This window comes from Harpia harpyja, chromosome 16 (assembly GCF_026419915.1).
Source record: "Harpia harpyja isolate bHarHar1 chromosome 16, bHarHar1 primary haplotype, whole genome shotgun sequence".
Taxonomy (NCBI): domain Eukaryota; kingdom Metazoa; phylum Chordata; class Aves; order Accipitriformes; family Accipitridae; genus Harpia; species Harpia harpyja.
The window spans coordinates 27,089,597-27,112,784 of NC_068955.1; the positions used below are offsets into that span (position 1 = coordinate 27,089,597).

The following is a 23,188-nucleotide window of genomic DNA, read 5'->3' on the forward strand; positions in this document are numbered from 1 at the left end:
TGTTTTTGTGGGCAAATTCAGACTTATTTTTGTTGTTAGTGAATGCAATGTTAAAATACACACACAATTATTGTTATGGTAAGCCAGCAAAGTAGCAGTATCTCCATCACAAATCTCAGTTCTTCAATAGCAGTATCTTTGTAGCTTCCTCTCTTCCCCTTCCACCTTCCCCCCTTCCCCTTCATGTTTGGGGATGTGGTTACCCCTCACCTCTGCATTACCAGTTTTGGCCTACTGCACTGGGGCAGCTGGATGGGGCGATTCAACTTAGTTTACTGGCTACCAGGACAGCTGCCTCCGGTCAGGGAATCCCCAGGCGGGATGGAGCAAACGCGGCAGCTCTGAGCTATGTGACTCTTGGTCACTTATTTTGGATAGTGGGGGTGAGTCCTGTACTCCGCTTATTTGGGGTAATTATGGGGTCCCCTTGGGCCCTATGACATGTGGTATAGAGTAGATTGAGCTGCGGACTGCCCTTTTTCATGCCAGCTGCTGGATCAGTGCCTGGAAGCAACCAAGACTGGGAATCACAGTTGAAATCCAATATTTGGGTCTTAGGGAGATACTGTCTTCTGATTTTTATAAGCTTTGTTTCATAATTTGCATCCCTCCAACTTGAGTGAGGAGAGAACATGGATCTGGGTAACCTATTTTCCAGGATTTTTCTTAAGTAGTCAGAACTGAAGTAATACTCTCCAGAAAGTGTCAGTACTCTGTAGTGGCTGTTTTGGAGAGGATGTGTCAAGCCGAATTCTTGAGGACTTCTTTCATGTTACAACTCTTTCATCAAAGCTTCTCATTATCCTGCCATTCAGATTAACATACCATCAACCTGATTTTCTTCTGTCTTTTTAAATGCATTTCATCCTGGAATTAATGCACAGTGCCACTAAAACTCTCTTAATTTATGTTCTGTTTGACAGAGCAACTCTGATTTTTGGATGAAGATGTTCTTGCAGTTATGTCAAGCTCTGTAAATAGTTTATAGCAATCTCAAAGGCAGTGAGATTTGAGAGACCAGATTAAAGCCCAGAAGCTGCAGTTAAAACTCACTGAAGTTAAAGGGAGGGTTTCTGGTGACCCATTAATCTTTGCATCCGCCCCGGCGTACACGGGAATTTGGAGTTTGCAGACTGGTGCGTGCCCTATGTCAGGAATGAATAGCACGTGATCTTTACAATGCGTTTAGCCTCCTCCACATGCAGGAATGAGAGCCCAAGTACCTTGTCCCTTATCTTATGTGTTTGTCCCTTACTTGTCACTGTGTCAATCGTCAGCACTGCTAATCTGGCTCATGTTTTAGATGGCCTCTTGACCTTCGCCTGTTTAGTTGACATATCTGCAAATACGATGCTTTTGGTAGAGTTTCACGTACTTGGGATCTGAAACAGAAGAAAAATTTAGGGGCTGAATGCAAGGTATTGAAATGAGTTTCAACTTTTTTCTTAATCAAAAGTTTAGCTCTTGGACAAACCTGCCCAAGAAACCTGTAATAAAGATTCCATGAGAAATTTCAGGAGAATGAGTTGATGAACTTGTGTTCTCTTGATCTTTCTTTAGCACTGAAGTAATTACTGAACTTCTATTTGTCTGGGTGGAGATTGATAATTTCCTTGATTTAGAGGTGAGTGTGTAACATTGCCTTTCAAGTGTAACTAAATCTGCACCTCTGAGGTAGCATGTTCTCCTCCAAGTCAGAAGGAATGAATTGTTTAACAACTGCTGGTTCTTTGTTTACTAACCTATACATCTCAGATGAAGATTTTCAATATTTTGTTCCGGATTGCTTAGCCAAATTCTTGTATTTGGTCAAGTTCCTGCATTTAAGTGAACACTGTTCCATTCAGCATGCCAGTTTCTAGGACAATATTTGACAAGAAATACCTTAAAGATATTTCTAACTGTTCTGAGGCATGCAACATTCTTTCAGGGCTATAAAACATTTAAAATGGCTTTATATGGTACTATGTACAGTAACTGATGTGCATTTAGAAGGCAAGAGGAGGGAATAAGCTTGCTATGCTCTTATCAGGGACAGACAAAATGCAAGCCTTCGCTCTTCCTTGGATGCACTGAAGCATTTAGGGTTAAAATGTTCTAGGCAATGGCTAGAGAAACTTTCTTCACCATTGTATGTATATGTGAGCCCAAATAAAAAGCAGAGTATTCATAATAGGCAGTCAGTCTCTTAAATATTTTCCCTTTTAATCAAGATCAGAAAGTATTTATTCACATATGTCCAGGTCTCCCCATTGTCACATCTAACTCTTTTGAAATGAAGGAGCATTAATACTGTTGCATGGTGAGATGGGAAATAGTCGTGTTTTGGAATGATACAGGCCAGACGGGAGACTAGCAAGATGTATTTGATTTTTAAAGTGTGATTTTAAAAAACAATTTCTCAGTGATACATGTAGAGGTTATCTTCCTCCTGGGCACAGCGTAATCAAATGTGCCAAAGTTTCTTCTGTGGCTTTTCTTGGTTGAAAATGGACATTAAAAAGCATAGTATGGCTGAACTTCTCGTTGTACTGTGTCGTGAAACAGGGCAAGGATGTTGATAACTAAATTCAATTGTCTGAAAATGCATTTTACTTTTTTAAAAAAAAATAACAGTCTAACACCAAGTGAAAGAAAGTAGCGCAAGACATTTCAGACAGAAACCTGCATGCTAACTGCAGTTGAAAACTTCTGAGGACCTCCTTTGACGCTGTTTCTTGTCTCTCCAAATACTAAGACATAGCAGTTCACACTATCATTGTGCCAAACACGCGAAAAGCAACATATCTGCAAACAAAGAACTTCAATATACGTGATCTCCTTTTGAAAACAAAGCCCCGATTAAAAGTGGTTGTTTTGTTTGGGTTGTTTTTTTTATTATTCCATGGTTCTCACCATTTAGAGAAAAAAAAATTCTCAGAAAGTGCAACTTAAACCGAATGTTTAAATGAGCCAATGTCAGTGTTGAAAGAGTCCCTTGAAATACTTAATCTTCTTGAAAACCAAGAAGAAACCCCCCCACATCCTTGAATCTAGAGACTGGTTTATTTGTTGGGTTTTTTAAAATTTTTTTTTAAGCTAAAGCACTTCTTTCCCCCAAAATACTCACCCCAGAAATACTTCATGGGAGAGCCAGTTAATTGTTACTGCTTCAGGGAACTTCAAGTAAAAATACTGAGGCTATTTTAATGATCTTACTGATGAAAATATATGGTTCTATTGTCTATATTTTACATACTAAGTCCTGAGAAAATGTTGATGGATTGTGAAGAACAAGGTTATTACAACTAACTGCATTGGAATTCTGCTTTATTAGGACAGTTGTTTGAAACGATGTTTAACCAACCAGGAACCATCATAAATTTTAATAAAGTTTAATTAAGCGCAATTATGTTTGTTGCTTCTTGGTGTATTTAATTTTCCAACACGTAAGATACATAGATAAATATAAAAATATGTGTATGTGTGCTGTATCTATATATAGATACACAGATATATCTGCACACACAATTTAAATTCATGGAAGAGTTCTAATAAGTAATTAACACAGGAAAGTTGCAATATATAATTATTGCCACCCAGCTAAACACGTAATAACTGTTACTGAAAGGTACTGGACAGGTGATTCTGTGCTGTAGTAACCTCCCAGGTACAGTTTTGTACTCTGGTGACAACAAGGTATCATATATGTAATACACATCTGTGCAATAAATATCTGTGCCCGCACTGCTGACTGCTCTCTGCTTCTCTGATGATAAAATCACTTAAAGGTAGAATTGGTTGCAGAGATCCAAATGGCACCTCAGGTTTAGGCTCCGAGTCATGTTTCTGGATGGACAGCTTAGCTGTAAGTCTGTGATGGGAATCAAGAAAATGGTATAACTCTATCTTCCTCCTCATACCTTCTGCCTATGAACAAGATAAGAGATGAAGAAAATCTTTCTTGTAAAAAAGTAATGGGATTAACTCGTATACAAATCATGGTCAGTTTGCAGAATGGTCAAAGATGAGGAATGGGACATAAAAGAAAGCATAACCCACGCTCTCTTTCTGCCGGCTGTTGTGATTCTTGCCTTCCAGGTTAACCCAGTGTTTTGCAAGCTGCAGCCCTTAGCTTTTTTGGAGACTAGAACTGAACTAATGTAATATTTGGAGTTCTACATTCCTGAGCCTCCTCATCTACACCCAAAGTCTGAGGATGACACAAATCGTTTGTTCTCGCTCAGCCTGACTATTGATTAAAGGCTGTCTTCTACGCTTCCGTGTGTTACTCTGCAATGAAGGGAAAAAGAGTTTGTACTTGAGTCCAAGTATGGTTTTTTGAATTTATTCATCAGTTGAAAGAATGAATGATAATAGTTTGTGACCCTATTTAAGCATCGACTAGTTGTTTTTTTTAAAAAAAACACATTATGCAATATGTCAAGCAAAGAAGTCCATTTAAAGAAAACACAATAATAAAAAACCCTTCCGGGGGGTGAATACTGTTATAGAGGGCTGTCGTTTGATACCAACACGATTGTCCAGTGATCTTGACTACAAAGAGTGAGGGAACATTGAGCAGTAGACTGTCTCAACAAGAGCTCATGAAATATGTTTTTTCCTCCCCTGTCCAGTCCAAATCTCATGCTTTTCACACACCCTCAGGGCAATTACTTGAAAAGATATTTAGCTCCTCGCGTAATCCTCATCAGCGCACGTTTGTGTAGCCGAGGCGGTTGTGGGCAGGATGCAGCAAGGCCGAGAGTGAGTGAGTTGCTTTAAGTTTCCCGGCTGCTTAGGGTGGGCAGAGCGATGGCAGAAGGATGGACAGCAGTTGTACACGGCGGTCGGTGGAACGAGAGGGACAGGCTGCTAACGGTGCGGTGATGTGAAGCGGTACCGGTCGTTCCACATGTCCTCGCTCTCATGCCTAGCTGCAGAAACTCCAGGTCTGCCCAAGGTGCCAACACACCAGTTTTATATCTTCAGCTGATACACAAGTGTCTTCCTTCTATATATACACTGGGTGAAACCGGCTAGGTTTATTTAGAGTTGCTTTCCTTCCTGCCCCCCAAATTTTATCCTTACCAAACTTTCAGCCTTTCAAGCCTTTCATGAATCTTGGGTGCAAATAAAAAATGGCTTAAGAAAGCAAAAGCTTTGGCCTGATGAAAATTATAGTGTTACTGATAATCATACTTCAGTTCTGGTGAGATCCTTGAAGCAGGGACAGTGTCAATTTTTGGCAATGCCGGAGCCTAGTGCTTCTATTGTGCTAAATGAATCCTGCTATATTAAAGGACCGTCTTTTCTGCTTTGAGCCTGAAGAAATTTTCTTATAACAAATAACTCCTCAGGGAGGTGACACTGGCCTAAGTAACTCAGAGAGAAATCCAGTTTCTGCTGCTCCCTGAAATGTGGGAGTGCTGGCACTCGGCCACCTCAGTGATGTGAGCTGTACAGAGGCTTATCTGAACTTTCCCCAGTGGAAAAAATGCACCACTTTGCTCCTGCTTAATAAAATGTACAATGTGAGATGTTCAACAGCACTAGCGACTGGGGTTGCGTCTGAGGGAATAACGACACGTTCGAGCGGTAGGATGGTGCAGCTGCTGGGCCAGAGCTTCAAAAAAGCAAGTGCCAAAGGACCGACCCCATCTCCCCCCGGGACAGGGACCAAACGCTGCTCCCCAGCCGCGCTCGGCACCGCGCCTCTTGAGCCAACGTCTGGTTTTAAGCTGTCGAATAAACCTCCTGGCTTCAGCGAGGTTGCTCTGAGCACGCAGATGAAATGCATGCTCGTGTACCTTGATGCAGAAGAGTCCTGGTTTCCTCGGGAGCTCCCGTGGGGGAAATGCCGGAGAGCACGTCCACGTGTGTTAGTGTTGGGTGGGGTAAGAGAGAACACCACAGACCCACCGCATGCATGCCTTTCTGCAGCAACTCTGCTGCTTGCAAACTGCAGTAGAGAAGTTTTGTAAGGGCAATGAATGCCCTCCAGTGGCAGAAAATAGGGAGATAGGTTGGTTCGGTTTGCTTTCCGTAATTGTTACGGAATTGGTGGATGTAGTTCGATTTCAATTTATAGACGTGTCCACTTAACGACGTAGCAATGCGGTATTAGGAGCATCCTTGTCTCTGGTCTTGCAATTCACAACAGCACACAGCAAAGAGCTAAACCTCAGCTGAAATCTTTAACAATAGTTACTTTTATAAAAAAGGCAATGGACCTTAGGATACTCTTACTTTACTAACAAACTTGTGTCGGTAAAGGTCACATAATCGGATTGTCCAGCTTCATGAGCTGCCGGTTGATACAGTTGTTTGCTGGAGCGTGTAGCAGAAGTGGGGCATCCAGCATGCTGCAACCACCAGGTAGAGATGGGGAGAATGGGAAATGTGGGGTCTGAATGTGTGAATCTCTTGCACAGCGAGGTTCTATGCAAGTGGTGGGGGTTTTTCTGTCTTATTTTTGTTTGTGGTTTTGCTTTTTAAACAATGCTGTCATAATGTGCGCAGGCATATTTGCGGGCCAGAGAGATTAAGGTATTTCTTGCCGGTTTATAATGTGAAAGCTTCCTTTAGAGGGCATCAAGTGTGCTGCAGCCTATTTCCATGTTTGTTATGGAATAATGTTCCTGTAATAAAGAGGTGATGTGCGATGGAAATGTGCTTGAGCACTCTACTTCCCAAATTCAGAACAGGTTTATAAACAGCCAAGAAGCTTTTATAACCGTAAGCCAAAACCCAAAGAAGGGCTTGAATACCACCACGGTGCTGACCCCGAGGTGCCGGTTTGCTGAAGCGGCTTCCCCAGCCTGCAGATAGCTCCTGGTGTGCCAGCACCGGGGAACTGCAGGACGTGCAGCAGGACCAGTCATGTTTAAGTCAAAAAGTCTATAATACTTCAGTGTTGTCTTAGGACAAACAATTATCTATGGGTTCATTGGAGAAAGCAATCCCATAAGCTGTTAGCTCTGTTGCTTCTGTGTCCCATGTTCATGTATGGGAATAAATCAATCTGATCACACTGTTTGGTGGTGGGAGCTTTTTCTTGTTCCGTGTTTTAGCTTGTTTTGATAGCCAGGCATCTAGCGCGCAGCCTGCTCCCAGTATAGGCCGACAGCCTGGAAGTGGAAATTTGGCCTTAAGGACCAAGTCCTGCCCAGCGTATTTTCACTCCGAGTTGCCCCAGAGTATAAACATCTGGAAATCACATTACCGTGAGCATCTTTAAAAACAAAATTAAGCAGCGCATATTTCTTTTTGCCATGTGAAGTGCAGCCCTTACAAACATTCTGGAAATATCCACCTCAGAAAGGGCTGATGCTAATGTCTTTTCCCTCTCCGGTTGCCCCCCGCCATGCCCGCTCTGGCCCCGGCTTGATTACTCTGTGGTGGGAAGACAGTGGTCTTGATCAAGGCCTTTTCAGTTGTCTTTGGTAACGTTACCTTGTTATTTGCAACACTTAAAGTAAGCCTTCCTTCCAAACAAAAAGACGATACCCTGAGCTCTAAAGTAATATTTTGGGGCGATACAGAGACTGCCCTTTTGGAAAAGAGATCAAACGTACGCTATGTGAATATCGGCACAGGTAAAAGAAGTAATTTGTACTTTAAATGACCCTGGGTGTTGTCTCTGGAGATACTGCTTTTCCAGAAGGAATTCTCTGGGTTCATCATCATTTGGTGACTGCCCAGGAAGGAGCGAGATCAGAAACTGATGCAAGCGTTAGTGCAAGACACGTGAGTCTCTTGTAAACCGTGGCTGGTTTGCTATATAAGCTTAGTACAAGTTATTTAGCATTTCCCGCATGTTCTTGGGTGCCTCTGTATAACCAGCTACATAGGCATTTACTATTTAACCATGCGTCGCTCGTGAGGATTACACTTAAAATTATCTACAGCAAAGAGACTAATAGTGGTCATGTTATTTATGTTAGTTCTCAAGTGCACTAAGAGGTCTGTTTTCCTTCCTGATTTTGGCAGATCATTGATTTTACACTTCAAATATTTTGCTCACTTCAGCAAGCAAATATGAAGAGGCATTTTTTATTTTATTCTAGGAAATGCAATGATCTATTGGATTAAATAAAAAAGAAATACCGGGGATATTAACTAAAAGCACTGGTTATCCTTTTGATTGATATGACTTAGCAAAGTTGATAAAGATAGTAAGAGTTGTATAGACCTAATCAGAGCAAAAAAATTGTTTTGTTTTTTTTGAAAAGAATTTGTTATTACTTTTTCTTTTTTTTTTCATTGAGGCTAGTGTTATGAATACACACATAAATGTATATGAAGACAATATTATTAGCAATTCAAGAGCAGAAAAGATCCTCAGTTAAAGAAAAACATATTTTTCTGCTTTCTTCAGAGTGCTTTCCGAAGGCAATTTCCACCTTGATCCAAATGACATTTGTCTGCTGTTGAAGGCTGTCACATTAGAAGTCATAAGCAAAAATATTCTTCACAGGTTGTTCTCATGGAGCCGACTCCATGCTCACAGGTTGCAGCTGAACGTTAAGTTTTCAAACACCAGTTATAACAGCGTGTTCATTCTGCACAACTCAAATAATACAAGTGTCCAAAAAAGCAATTCCTGTTGACTTTCCTGTTGAAAACTCGTGTTCTCAAACTTCATCAGTCAATATTGCCTCGTGTGCGTTTGTGTGTATTGACAGGGTGTCGGGCTAAGAGCAAAACGTGAGCTCTTGTTGACACAGTGTTACTTGGAGGAAAAGGTACATATCTGCTGGGAGAGTCGTGTTTAACGAGAGAAGTGGTGTTCGACACCATTACTCATTTGAAATCAAGCACCGCAGTTAATTTGTTCAAACAGCAGATCTGCAGTCTCCTGTGGAGTCTTGCTGCGCCATCGGCCCCATCTGACCGGGCTGGGCAAAGTAGTAAAAGTAGTAAAACCAGGAATCTTTGCCTTGTTTGGTCCCAATAAGCCTGTCCAGGGCCTGGCTCCAGCGGAGACGTGGTGCAAAGCTTTCAGGCAGTGGCATCCCTGGAGGTTGCTTTGTTTTTCTTGGGGCGCGTTAGCAGCGCTGCCTCTGCTCCCTGCAGCCCAAGGGAGGACGCGGGCTCTGAGCATCGGCAGGACCGGGAGCTGAGCACCCTTTGGCTTTAACCCTGCTGAGCCCCGGCTCCGGGAGCTAAGGGCTCCTTCTCTAGCATCGAGTTCTTGGTGACAGGGTTGTCCTCTCACAGATACACCTATTGCTCAGACAGCGACACAAAGTTGCTGCAGCTGCCCCTGTCTTCAAGTATACCGTACCCTTGCATTCCCTGCAGTGGTGATCACTGGGATTAGTAAAGTCTAAGCAAGTTTTAGTGAGCACTTATCTGCATATCTAGCCAGCTTCAGGGTCACACTGGTACCCTGATGCCAAAGGTTATGTTGACCCAGAAAGGAACTGGAGTACATCCAAACTCCTCCGCACTCAGCTCACTGATGTATTCAAATTAATAGGGCAGCTGCAGCAACGCTGAGTTTTGAACACAGGGGTTTTCATTCCCGGTTTAATGTCTGTGCCTAACACTGCGATAGCCATCTCTCGCGCAGTTTTGTGGTTTATGAGGTTTCCCTTGCCCTTTACTAAGCAGCGTTGTGGCCCTTGCACAAGTCCTGGGGTCAGTGTCTGTGGGCAAGAGCATGCAGGGGATCTGGAGTGTGAGAGAAGGCCTTGCTGTTTCAGATCTTTCTTGTCTTTCACTTTTTTTTTTTTTTTTTTATGTTCTGAAACATGCCCTGTGAAGGAAAGGAATCCATGAGCTCATGCCACTTCTATGCGCAACAACCCTTTTTAAGAGAGCACTGTTCCCCCTTCAGAAGGAACAGTGAGGGATGTGTTTATAAGCGAGGATGGTCGTGCATGGCAGCAGAAAATCTGAGCTCATCCCATCTCTCCTTTCCTAAAAAAGAGCCTAAAAATACTGCCAAAATCGCTCGCTGCAAAACATAGAATATGGCTCCTTGGCCATGTAAAAGCTGACTGGAGCTATGCCTCTGTTCAAAACACTTTCAGATTTATACGCCGTGTGGACTAAAAGAAAATACTTGGAAGGAAAAAGGAGGCTTTCAAGGATTATTGATTCTTTGCCTTATTCTGGACAAATAAACCTGTGGTAAAAAGAGAATGAAATGTGTTTACTCAGATGAGACATTTGATCTGATGGGGGAGGCAGTTGCAGAGCCAAACTGGCCCTATGTGCCGTCTAATCTCCAGGAGGTCTGGGCTGCAGATCAGACCCATTAGTCAGTCCATAACCCCAGCGAAGCCTCCTGTAGAAAGTAAAAAAGGTCAGACAAGACTGTGGCAACGCTTACTAATCCTTAGCCTGGGCTATGGTGATTTTTTCAAGTTGGGTCCACGACTTGGAAACCCCATTTTAACCTCTGTAAGCCAATGCTAGTACACACCAGGTCACCAGCGTCTTCAGCGGCTCTTGGATTTTGTGTGCCCTGCGGTGGGGACTGGAGCTCTGCATGCCCAAAAGGCACGAGGAGCAGAGCAACGCAGAGAGGGATGCCAGACCCCCCCACACTTTTAATTAGAGAGAGTTAGTGCCTAACGCGGGTTTCTTCTCCCTGCTGGGGAGGCAGCAGCAGGTGTGGATGGTGCTTTGAACATCTGCGTGGGAGTCTGGTGCAGCACCCGAGCCCGTCGGTGTGCGCCGAGCTGCTGGGGAGGTGTCTGCTGGTTTTGGCCTCTGGGATGATGCTGGTACCACTGTAGCAGCTGTGGGATGCTGGCGGGTCAGGCGGGTGCCGGCGAAAGTGGTCCTGGGTATGCGGGGGAGCTCAGCTTGGGAGCAGGCGCCTTGGGAGCTTTGAAGTCAAAGAGTGGGATGGGTGCGTCGTGGGTCTGGGCGCCCTCCTGTATAGGCAGAGGTGGGGAGGTTGTTAACCAAAGCTCTGGACTCAGGAATTATCTCAAGGGGAAATCCATATTCCTACCCATATTCAGGCTGAGAGGGGCATTCAGCAAGCTTTGTGCACACCCCAAATCACTACCAGACTAGGAGGAGAACTTTGCTGCTAATGCAGCAGGTGTAACCAAACCCAACCTGAAGAGCTTGGCTCCGCGACAGATACCGCATCCTTCATGATACTGTGATTTGGTTGACTCCTTCCAGCTATAGGTTTCTTAAAATATTAACGTCTGAGGTTGCCTGCAGCGGGGTAATGGAGTTTCTCAGCTCAAATGCATCTGGGTTGCTGAGGGTATGGGCTTTCCCCGGAGCTGCTAGTTGGAGGTCCTGTCTCCTCAGCTGCAGCTAAAACTGAGGAGGTCACCTTAGTATAGGAGAAAGGAAACAAAACGGGTACTTGGACCTTGGTACGTGATCCAAGTGGTACATAACATTAATGGGAGTCTTGTCCACTGGCACTGGTGGCTTTGGGTTTGGCCCCACGCAGAAGAAGTCCAAGTTGCTCTTTTTTTCTTTTTTCTTTTTTTAATTTGTCTAATGCGCCGGTCCCAGGAGGTCTTTAAATGCCTTCTCTGGTGAAACAAAATACTTTCAGTGCTGTGCATAGTCCTTCCTATCAGCCAAAATAGGCCACTCCACTGCACTTTTCAGGAAAAAAAAAAAAGTCTAAGCTACTGAAAGCATGTGTATTTCTAAGTGGCCATAGGCTTTTCATTCTCCTTTAGCTATTTTTAAGCATTTTCCCTTGAGGTCATCAATAGCACTTCATACTTGTGATTTCTACAGAGCTACTAGAGGCTTGTCCTGGGCTGGGCGAACCTGGTTTCCCTGTGGGGTAAGGGAGGGCTCCCGCTGCAGGGAGAAGCTGCTGGGAGCCGCAGCCTCCTGCCCATCACCCCTGCCAGCGAGTGATCCCGCGAAAAGCTGCTGGTGCTAATTTGATTAAAAATCAGAGCGTTATGATTAAACCGATCCGTATCCCTTCCTAACTTGGGCCTCTGCTGTTTCTGGGCTCCCTCCACTGTCGCAGTACGCAGCAACGGTAACGGGAGGGACACCAACCGTTAGGAGAATCGCAAACGAGAAACCCAGCTGACCACAAAGAGAGATGTGGACGACAACCTGCTCCTAAAGCGCAGCTCCCTGGGACCGCTCCGGCCGTCGTTAATTACCCCAAAGTAATTTTGCAATTTCTCTGGCTTAGACCTGTGCTCGCGATGGTAGCCGATGCCGGGAGATTTGCTCGCCCGCAGAAGGGAGGATCCTGCGAGCATCTGGGGAGCTGCGTTGCTGCCCGCACATCCCCTCACCCCGCGTGGGGTTCGGCTCTGAGGCTCTGCGGAGGATCCGTACATTGAAACCATCCCGTTCCCCGGTGATGCGGCCATAAATGGAAAAACCTGAAGGGAATGCAACAGATCTGTCCTAAATTTTACTTGGTGTTCTGGATCCCTGAGTCATCCTGTCTGCGAGGGTACCGCCGGCAAGCCAGCGGAGGGTGAAGGTTCCCCCCCCCTGCTCCGTGAACCGCTTTGAACAATAACATAGAAAATGTCAGGGAGGATCACCCAGCTGGGAACGTTAGTATTAAGTGGAAAACTTTCAGGGGGCTTTTCAGCTCCTTGGCACAGTGATGTGATAAATCATCCGTAAAGTGCTTTTCCAGCAGATGCGGCTGCACAATGTGCGATGCATCTGACAGCAAACATCTGTCCGGGCTGCGGCAACAACGTGCTCTGTTTTTCCTATCGTATTGGTTTACCTTACTCATCTGATGGAGATGAAATTCCCCTGAACCTTGGCTTCCCCTCGGCTGCTGTGCTTTCCAGCTGAGTGCCCTCCGTCCCGGCCACCACGGCAGGGATGGTGAGCAGACCGAGGGCTGCTGCGGGCACCGGCCGGGGGGAGGCAGGGCTGGCGCGAGGCTTCCAGCCTCGGGGGGATTTGAAGATTAAACTTCAGTTATGAGAATTTAACTTGGCTCGACTTGAATTGGGTTGCGGGTTGCATCCAAAAAGGGAGCAGGATTTACTGTCTTCCTCTGGTGTCCTGGTTTCAGCTGGGATAGAGTTAACTGTCTTCCTAGTAGCTGGTACAGTGCTATGTTTTGAGTTCAGTATGTGATGAATGTTGATAACACTGATGTTTTCAGTTGTTGCTCAGTAGTGTTTAGACTAAAGTCAAGGATTTTTCAGCTTCTCATGCCCAGCCAGTGAGAAAGCTGGAGGGGCACAAGAAGTTGGCACAGGACACAGCCAGGGCACCTGACCCAAACTGGCCAACGGGGTATTCCATACCATGGGACGTCCCATCCAGTATAGGAACGGGGAAGTGGGGGCAGGGATTCGCCGCTCGGGGACTGGCTGGGTGTCGGTCGGCGGGTGGTGAGCAATTGCACTGCGCATCATTTGTACATTCCAATCCTTTCATTATTGCTGTTGTCATTTTATTAGTGTTATCATTATCATTATTAGTTTCTTCTTTTCTGTTCTATTAAACTGTTCTTATCTCAACCCACGGGTTTTGCTTCTTTTCCCGATTTTCTCCCCCATCCCACTGGGGGGGGGGGGGGGGAGTGAGTGAGCGGCTGCATGGTGTTTAGTTGCTGGCTGGGGTTAAACCACGACATCTGGCTAGGGTAAGGCTGTAATCTCACCAGCCACGCTTATTCTCGCTGGACCTTAGCCGACCTCTCACAAGATGTTGATCTCATTACCTTTCCACAAATTTCACCTGAATTCCCATAAAAGCAACTGAACACCTGATGCCCGAGCTCCCAGTTTAACTGTAGTCCTGCACATTAGCTTTTGGCCTTCACTTAGTTCCCACACAAAGAAAATGGCTTTGTGCTTCAGCTCATGTTTGTATCAATCACTGCTGCTATGAGGTCGCAAACACTGAGTCCAGGGAAAGAAATTCAACTGACCGAGTGGAAATCTGCTAGGCTGGTTAAATCCTACCGAGGGGGAAAGGAGCTCTTCCTGCAGCAGGTGTAGCCAGAAGTGGACTCTGAAATACGTGCGGTTAGCCCTCTGCTGCATCTTATTAGTCAGAAAGAATTAATCTGAATAAAAAAAATCCCCAAGAAAGTCAGAGGTAAATCCTTAGGTCTGGAGACGAATGAAGTGCTTTAGAGGAGGCAATGTTTTGTCCTCTGACACTGATGGTTCTTTTAGCTTTGATAGCTACTCATGATGAAAAAACCAATTGAATTATGCTATTTAAATCAATAACGATGGAAATAATGGCAATGGATAAAAGTAAATAATACATAAAGCATATTGCTTACAAATAACAATATCCAGATTTAAAGAATCTAGCGTGTTGCATGCCTCTGGGCAAAGGGGACGGTGTTGTGAGGGCAGGGGAGCGATGGCGTCAAGGAGAAGCTGCAAATACAACGCCCAAAACTGCCTCCGTTTCCTTGCAGGGTGTGCCTGTAAGAGAGCTGCTGCCACGTGGCATTGGGGAAACGTGAAAGGATGAGGAAAGGCTCTTGCTAAGTCTTTGCAGTTGCCAAAAAAAGAAAAAATAATAATAATAAAAAAAAAATCACGCGATCTGGCTGTGTAGCATTTGTTTTTCTTGGCAGTCTTGTAGAGGAGCCAAGGAAATGAATGGGTAGGGTTTTCCTCCTACTCGCCATGGTCTAGTGTGTTTACTTGTCAAAGCGAAACCAAAGTTGCCAGGGAGCAGTGTGGGAAAACTTAATGCGAACACAGTATTGAAGACTGCAAGGGACTGGAGGCAGCTATGGACATGGGCGGTTAGAAGCGAGAGAGCTGTGTCCTGCTGATTTCCAGACGTGCCGTGGGGAGTTAACTAGCTCCTCCGCCACGAGCAGCGTTTCAAAGGTACGCTGCCGCAGAGCTCGCTGCAGCAGCCTGCTCCTCACCCGCTTCCTTTCAAGGGCATTATATGGCCCTTAGCGCATTTTCATAACAACATTCCTGTCTGATTAAAGAAAAAAAGCAGGCCAAGATTTCAGAAATTGGGTATGACACTCTGAAAATAGCTGTATCTTCTCTGCGTCCATCGCTCTGTGATCTTTGCTGCTTTGAATGCTTCCAAAAATAACTTGAAAGAGATGCATAGCTCGATCATTGCCAACATGAGCAGTTATTGATCTAAACGACTTCTTGGAAAGAAAGGACGATAGAGAAACCATGCTCTGCTATCCACATGTTTAGACCTCCTGCCTTATTTTGCCTGAGCTAACGGGGAAAGACATGTATCGTGGCATGGCAACAAAGAAAATCCTCTGCCTGCTTTAAAGTTATTGGGCACTTTTACATATTAAAGAGAAGTCATTAAAACTACATAAAACATTTGACTTTTTAAATATGTTTTGCTAACTAAACAGGCTCATGGCCTACGAAACACCCCAAAAGCAGCTCCTAATCCTTTGGTTGACCAGATGCCCTTGACACGATGCAGAGCAGCCTTGGGGCCGCTCTGAATTGCCGGGGGTCTGCTGAAGATCCTTTTAAGTAGCCGGGGAAATAGTAGCTCGTTTGTTGCTCCAGCTGCTTTTCTTGTCCCCCCAGCACTGTCCTGCAGGAGATGTTGCAGGAGACTGGGAGCTGTGCCTGTCCCCTCCTCCTGCCCGCACCTCGGTCCTCACAGGACCAGCACCAGGGCAGAAGGGGTGGCTGGAAAATGCCCTCGCTCCCTTCCCTTAGATCTCATCCCGTGTCCAATAATGAGATTGGTTTCAGCCAGAAACATCCATATAGCTGCCACGTCTATGTTTTAGTTCAAGTTTGGTACTATGGCTGCTTTCTAGCTATATCACCTAGCTCCCTGGGTTTGACAATTTCCTTTTCTAGACTTTAATCAGATGTTGTATAGAAAAATAGGTTTTTTATGAGCAGCTGTGATTTATTTTCCTTTTTGCATTGGTGTGGGGTGGATTTTTTTTCTTTTTTTTTTTTTTTTAAGGGGATTTTTGTGCTCTTTCTGAGTCTCAGGCTTTACCATCTTTTTTTGTGCTACCGGACTGGCATAGTCATAGGGTGGGGGGATCTTTTGCTGTTAGTTTAAAATGTGTGTATAAAATATATTTGTTATGTTAGCTTTTACCAAAAGCGATTTCCAATTTCCAGCATGAAACTTTCGAATATGGACTTGCCCCAAACTGACAGTTAGCTTTATGAATGTGCAGATTAGAATAAAAACTCATTTGCCTTAGGGAGAATTTGAGACAAGATCGCCAAGTCCTTTCTCTGATTTGTGTCAGAGAAAAACACAGTACAGAATAAATACATATTTTCCAGGAGTAACATATTGCACATGTGATGAAAGGCTGCATTTAATTTGCTGTGAATTTACAGAAGTGTGAATTTTAAGCAGCAGTATGTGCTCTATACTCTGTCAACTTGTACAAATAAGTTAGAAGCTGGAGGTATTTTAAAGTAAGGAAGACTCAGTCACAAAATGATCGTTCTTTTAATGAGTATAGCTAGTTCTCCAACTTACAGTAAAAATGAATACAGCACATAAACCTGAAAGTACCAATGGAGTTTGAGCCTAATCGCTAAATGTCTTTTTGCATAGAAATACCTGAAGAGCATTAGGGAGCAGCTAGCGCCTGCATTTCCCACTGCTGCAGAACAGTCTGTCGGCTATAACATCTTCTCATCTTTTACCCCGCCACGAAGTCAGTGGGATCTCTGCTTAAAAGATGCTGGCACGACGTGACCCCGCGACGGCAGCCGCGTCCGTCGCAGGCCAGCCTGGTTGCCGGCCGTTTGCCCTGCGGCGTGTTAGGCAAGAGCTGTATAACGAGAGTGAGCTCTTTGGAGCGAGTCTTCTTGACCTTACCATAGGCAGTACAGACCAAACGTGAAACAGGACTGCATCTGCTTATGCCGCTGGGTCACATCACCCTCTGTGTGTATACATATACATACATAACATGTTAGATATATCTGGACAGATATAAAGCAATTATTTCAACTTGCAAAGCTGGGCAGCTAATCTAGCTTCCTTCCCACAAGAGGCATTTGGAAATCTCTCTGGACATGAGTTTACTGTCCACCCAGCCAAAAAAAGTTGGCATGTGCTGCGGGTAGCTCGGCAGCGGCTAAGGAGGAGCTGTGCTGAAGTGATCCCCAGAGATGTGACTGTACTGATATGGCCAAGACGCTGTTTGCTTTCAGCAAGCTTTAAAAACTAGCTGGAAATCTGATCTATAAAAAATATTTTAAAAATTGTACATGAAAACAATTCCATGGGATTGGATCCAACGCCCGTCGTTACAAAATGCAATGGGAGGAGAAAAAGGAGAGGACAAAAGAGAAAAGGCGTTTGCAAATAATAAAACGGATACATCTTTCCTGTTTCTCCACCTGCGCTGCGAGCCCACGAGATGCAGCCAGCCGCTGACCACAGGCTGGACAGTTGACGTATCACGGACAGCACAAAGGTAATGTGGCATTATAGCTTCTGGACTGCAACCAGCTAAGTGAAATCACGTCCGTTAGCACCCTCTGGATACAGCCCAAAGCTTCTTCAGAGCTGTCTTGCGAACACCTACTACCAGCTAATTTTTCTTGCTGCTGTAAGACGGTAGAGAAAGTTGGGCCTGGCAGTCTGGGAAGGCTGGGGTACCCGCGCTGGGTGACCTGCGCGTGTCAGTAGCGCAGGCAGATCAGAAGCTAGACCTAGCTGAAAGCTTTGCAATGTCATTCTTTGGCGTGGATTTGGAGATGAAGGGGAATAAATCCATCTTGGGCTTCCTCCATTATTTAGCCTGACCAGGTATCAGTACAGTCATCAGATCTACTTTGCCGATAGGTAACAGAAATACTCTCTTTTCCCAGTACAACTATAGTAATATGCAAAGGTGTTTAGAATTAAAATTTGTGATATAGATAGTAGCTGGATCTTAGAAGTTGAGCAGAGGGTTTGCAGCCACAAACATAACTTTTCGTGATTGTGCATCAGGTTTGCGTAGGTAGCCTGACCCTTTCCCAGTTAAATTGGATATTGTGCCATAGCTCACGGAGGTGTTGCAGGGATTAGATTTTGTTTGTGCAGGACTTCGCATTTCCACTGATGAACAGTTTTTATTGTTATTTGTACTCCATTCTGCGTGAAACACTTTGTTGAATATACAGCAGCTTGAATTATGTTTATATAGAATACTGACGAATTTATGCGCTGAAAATTGCATGCAAGCAGGGTGATCGTGCTGTTGGGAACCTGGAGCCACAGCACTCCTACACCCGCCCGTCTTGCCTGTGTATATGGCATACGCCTGCGATCTCCAAAGCTGCCTTTTTAAAAATTACTATTAGTTATTTAACATTGATGCTACATATTTTGGGGAAATATGGACAGTTCAAGAAGGTGCGAGTATATAAAGTACAACATATCTCAGGCATAAAGTTACGAACTTCAGGGATCTCTTGTGTGAGTTTTTAATAGGGCATACTTCACTGCCAGTAAGTCCCTGCAGTGCAAAATTAGATCCATTGAGAACCTTGATTAAATTTTTGGTTTGGTTTGATTTGGTTTTTGTTTTCCCCACAGCTGTTCAAAGCTATGGGTTTAGTTGTATTTTAACTATATGTTAAGCATACAGGACAAACCTGAATGGATCCAGGTCTAATCATATTTACAAATATTTGTAAATGACAATAATGACTTCGTATCTGTGTGCAAGATGTTTTATATGCGAGATTAGATACGAGTCCCAAATAGTAATCGGTTTCATAATAACTCTTAATAAACAGATATTTGAATAAAACAGTTTTTAGAAAAGTACAGAATAAAAGCAGAAAATACCTCTTCCCTATTAACCATTGGTATAAATCCCAAGATGTCTTGTTTTAAAGTTATAAATTGCAATCTTCACTCAATTGTTCTATGGAAAATATCACAGTTAAAGCACAGCACTGCTGGTGTCTTACAGAATATAGGTATTAATGTTTCTTCATCCTTTCTCCCTTTTATAGCAAAGGCAAAAAATACTTTCCTCATGTTTCCAAAATTAATTATTAAAGGAGGTGCTGGGAAATCAAATGACCACTAAAAGCCAGTTTTGTTATGCTATGTCTTAGCTTTGATAAAAACATTTCACTATTTACTAAAGAGGGATGGATTTGAACTGCACTATGCTAGGTCACGACCAAAGCCTGATTTATTTTTATTTGATTATTCAGCTGAGATATCTGTTGACTGTCAATGATGAGTAGAAGCTATGGAAGTGTTTGCAAGCTGATGTTAGGGTGTCACTGATGTTAAGGTTTTTTGTGTCAACAAACTTAATTCTACAGTTATTTAATTCTGTAGTTACAGTTGTATTGTTTTAGCCTACTAGGAAGAGACTAGGATTTATTTGACTTTCAAGGAATAGTTTGAAAAGAAACAAACAGTTGAACAGAGCAGACCTGAGGGTGGAGGTGTAGTTTTTTTTGTCAGGTGAGAGGGCGTCCTGTTAACTCTGCTGCTATAAGGACAGTGAAAAATAAACTCAGTGGACATATTGTTGGGTATAAAACCAAGTATTTTAAAACTCTTTCAATTTGGCATCTGAATTTAGGGAGAAACCCCACTACTTTGGCTGCAGTAATTTTTACATAGCGCAATCTCTATTCAGAATGCAACCTAGAGGAAAACATCCTGCAGACCAAGCCTATCAATCAGAGGTGTGCTCTTGTATTTGGTGTAACAAAACCAGATCCGAGTTCAGTCGCCGCCTCTCTGTCAGGTGCGGAGTCAATAACCACCTCTTGTGCTTTGTGGTTTCTAGCTGCCAAGCAGCATCAGCGTTCCTCCTCCTGACTTTACTCAAAAGTCTGTCTGCCCTGCAGATCTTAATTATGCCTGTGCACAGCATCGGATGGGATTTCTGACCCTATCTGCGACCTCTACACTGAGATTTATTTCTATTCCGAATGCAGAGGAAAACTAATACGATGCGTTCTCTGGTAGCTCTGTCATTTCTGAGCTTATGGACTTAGAAATGTAGGAAAATTATTTGTGGCTGTGATAGTCATCACATGTACGGCGGGATATACAGAATACAGCATCTATTGAATGACATTTCGTATTAAAGTGGAGGTCTACCTAGAAAGGTGTGTGTATAAAAATAACTCCACAGCAGCGGTTGTTTATTTTGATAATGAATTTTAGTTATGATTTATGCAACTAAGAATGCCTCTCTGAAAATAGAGGAAGGCGCTATTCATAACAAACCTTTAGTAAGTAATACTTTAAGCTCTGTTTTGATGCTGCCTTCCAAGCTTTCTAGGGAGGGCAAGTACATTTGTGGAGGCAAAGGAAGGCATTGTGATACCCAGTCAGCCCAGTAAAGCGATAATCTTTCAAGCCATTTTGCACACTGATTTTAAAAAGCAAATAAACTGACAGAGGTAGCAATGCATTTTATAGATTCAAGGACCAGGGCACAAATAAATCTTAAAGTGTTATAAACAACAGGCTTCTTAGCTTATGGAACGCAAAAATATATTTGTGATGTTAGTTTCTGACAAGAAAACGTGGGGGTTTTTTTGGGGGGGGGTTTTGAGGTTAGACAATCTAGATTTTGCTCGTTCTAGTTAGAAGAAAGCTCAGTCCTTATTCAGGACCCTCTTCCTGAGGAGCCGGAGCCTTGACATGACCACATCCCAGTCTGCATAGGCACCTTCCAGGTGACGAGTCACTTCTGATCCCGACTGGTAGCTCTGGCGACCATGAAGCACGCGCCAGTTATCAAACGTCACTATGTCTCCTATAAAGAGATTGCACAAAGTTCAATATTTGGTGTGTTATAGCTGATTCCTTCAAACAGATAACATGGAGGTAGATTTATATCAACAGTTAGGGAGCAAGAATTGCAAGTAGCTCAGCTGGCGATAGATACACAGCAACGACACAATAATTTTAATTTAGCTGGTCATTCTCAACCAGAGAGGGCAGGTCCCTTTTGGCCTCTGCTTCTTTTCTCGTACAACCAGGAGTTAAAAAGCGGAGTGGTAGGGGAGTCCACGCTGAGAAAAGCGGGCCTTGAGGGGAAAGGCGACTACAGCAAATCCACCGAAAGGATAAAAAGGGTGAAAGCCACTAGGATGAGTTTTAATTGATCAGTCTGGTACTATTTGTACTGTACTCATCCTGCATTACTATCCCCGTTAAAAGAATTTTGTGAGAACAAAGTCAAGCCATTGAAAGTTAGGAAATCACATAATTAAAGATAGCATGCCATTTTAATTTTTCTCCCTTGTGTGCCACTGTTATGATAAATCTCTAATTAAATAACCTTATAATCTTTCTTTCCTTCTCCCCCTCCCCTCTACCACCATTTTGGTGCGTTAATTGATGGGATGGATGGTACTAATGTAATGTGAGGTACTTTGTTTTACCATTTATTATGTGATCTTATAAATTATTTTATTGCATGTTCCCAACAGAGAGAGATTCATTTCCTCATAGACATTTTAAAGACTATCATCATAGTACCTGAGGCAGTCAGATACACTAATGAATTTACTTTTGTAAAATCTCTTGAGACATGAGGGACTATTCATATCTTTATTTTATAGCTGGGGAGATGGGAGCTGGAAAGAACAGAGATTAAGGCCAAACTAGTTAAATATATGCACAGACTGACTTTTAAAGAGTAAAGGGCAGTTTTGCAGCACGTTTTATGCTCAAAACACAGCCCTGTACAACTCTAGCTGAAGTTTAGAGCACTTCTGCAAGTCTGCTTCCAGATGTCTCGCACAGGCCACCCAGAAAAAGCAGCAGAGCAGCAGTGACCCTCGGTAATTCATCCAGCATTACGCTGGCATTCGGTGTCTAAGCAAAGACAATAACCGAATTCCCCACGGAGCTGTTCAGCTTCCTGCAGCATTATGCACATTAAGCATCTGTATCATCTTCTAGATGTTTTGCAACTCCTGCAGCCATTGGGAAGGTGTCCCACTAACCAATTAAAGTGTCATAAAGAGAGATGGATCATTTGGCTTAACATCCGTACTCTGCATCAAATGAAGCAGAGGAGAAAGTATGTGATTGTGCATCATTTAATGACCAGACAGTGAATTGGGATGGCACAGCAGTCTCACACACGATATTTCCCATCTGTGGTGCTATTGATATGACAAGTTACAACTTCCTATATGGTATGGGGTTTTGATGTAGTATAAAGATACATTGGACTAATCAATAGATAGACTCTATTCGCCCCACCTTTTTTTTTTTTTTTTTCCCCTTTGTAGTATAGAAACGGCAAAAGAAATCTATGAGACGAATGTAATGATGCAGTATGAAATAAAATAGGTGACAGAAGGACTGAAATTTCCTCTCAGAACCAATGCTAACAACGCTCAAGTGTTTTGACTGTTAGGAAAAACATGTAAAAAATCATTGCGAGGAGAAGCAACTTACTGACCTGGTTTCAGCTTGTAAGTAAACTTGTATTCTGTGCTGTTTAATAAATCATCAAATTCCTTTAGAGCTGCATAAAACGGCCTCACTTTTTCAGCTGGTATGTCAAACACTGTGTCTCTTGTTGCATTATTATAATTGATGCGAACTGCTTGGCCTCTGGAATCCACGCTATGGAACAGAGAAGGAAAGGAAAAAGAATGTATTATGTTGTTACTGAAACATTTTAAGATGGTTAAACAACAACTGAGCTCTGCTGCTGGAATTTCAGTATGTTTCTGTACTGAAGTTCAGATTGTTATTGGGTTGTATTTTGATAATTAAGCCTAACTAGGAAAAGGGAATAATCAGGAGAAACTGTAGACACTTAATTTGCTCAAAAATCTATGTCCTATACTCTTTAATTGTAGAATGATAAATTTTTTAAATGCAGAAGAGATTATTAAAATTTGCATTTGATCTTTTTATAGTATATAGTTCTTAATCTAAATGCTTCAAATTATGACCTCTCTTTGGCACGATACAGATGTACATCGGCTGGAGTTTAGTAACAGACCCAGCTGCCGTTAACCTGCGTCTCTACCTAGGAGTTGCTCTAATTACCACCACTTCTTGCTAGTGTGGCAAAACAAGGAAAACTATGCTGTGGCGGTACAAAGCACAGAACAAGTCATACACTGGCAAAAAAACAACCAAACCCCAAGCCAAAAAACCAAACCCAACCCAAACACCAAACCCGCCAAACCCGCAAATAACTACAGACCAAGTTAAACCAGTGTTTCCCCACAAGGTGGCAGGAGCAGACCTTCTCCTACCAACATGAAATCCGCCATAAAACAGGGGTTTTATTTTTCGATGTTGTTGA

At 43.3% G+C, this 23,188-nt stretch overlaps 1 protein-coding gene across 1 annotated transcript in view; it reads right to left on the reverse strand.

Annotated features, from left to right (window-relative positions):
* Nucleotides 1–18,636: 18,636 nt before the first annotated feature.
* The window catches only part of BBOX1 (gamma-butyrobetaine hydroxylase 1), a 36,816-nt gene continuing 32,264 nt past the window's right edge, over nucleotides 18,637–23,188 (reverse strand). Inside the window, exons 7-8 of the mRNA XM_052811592.1 lie at nucleotides 22,328–22,494; nucleotides 18,637–20,665 (exon numbers count right to left, since the gene is read on the reverse strand). Of these exons, the coding sequence (XP_052667552.1) occupies nucleotides 20,505–20,665; nucleotides 22,328–22,494 (328 nt within the window). The 3' untranslated portion in view covers nucleotides 18,637–20,504. The remainder of the gene's footprint in view (nucleotides 20,666–22,327; nucleotides 22,495–23,188) is intronic.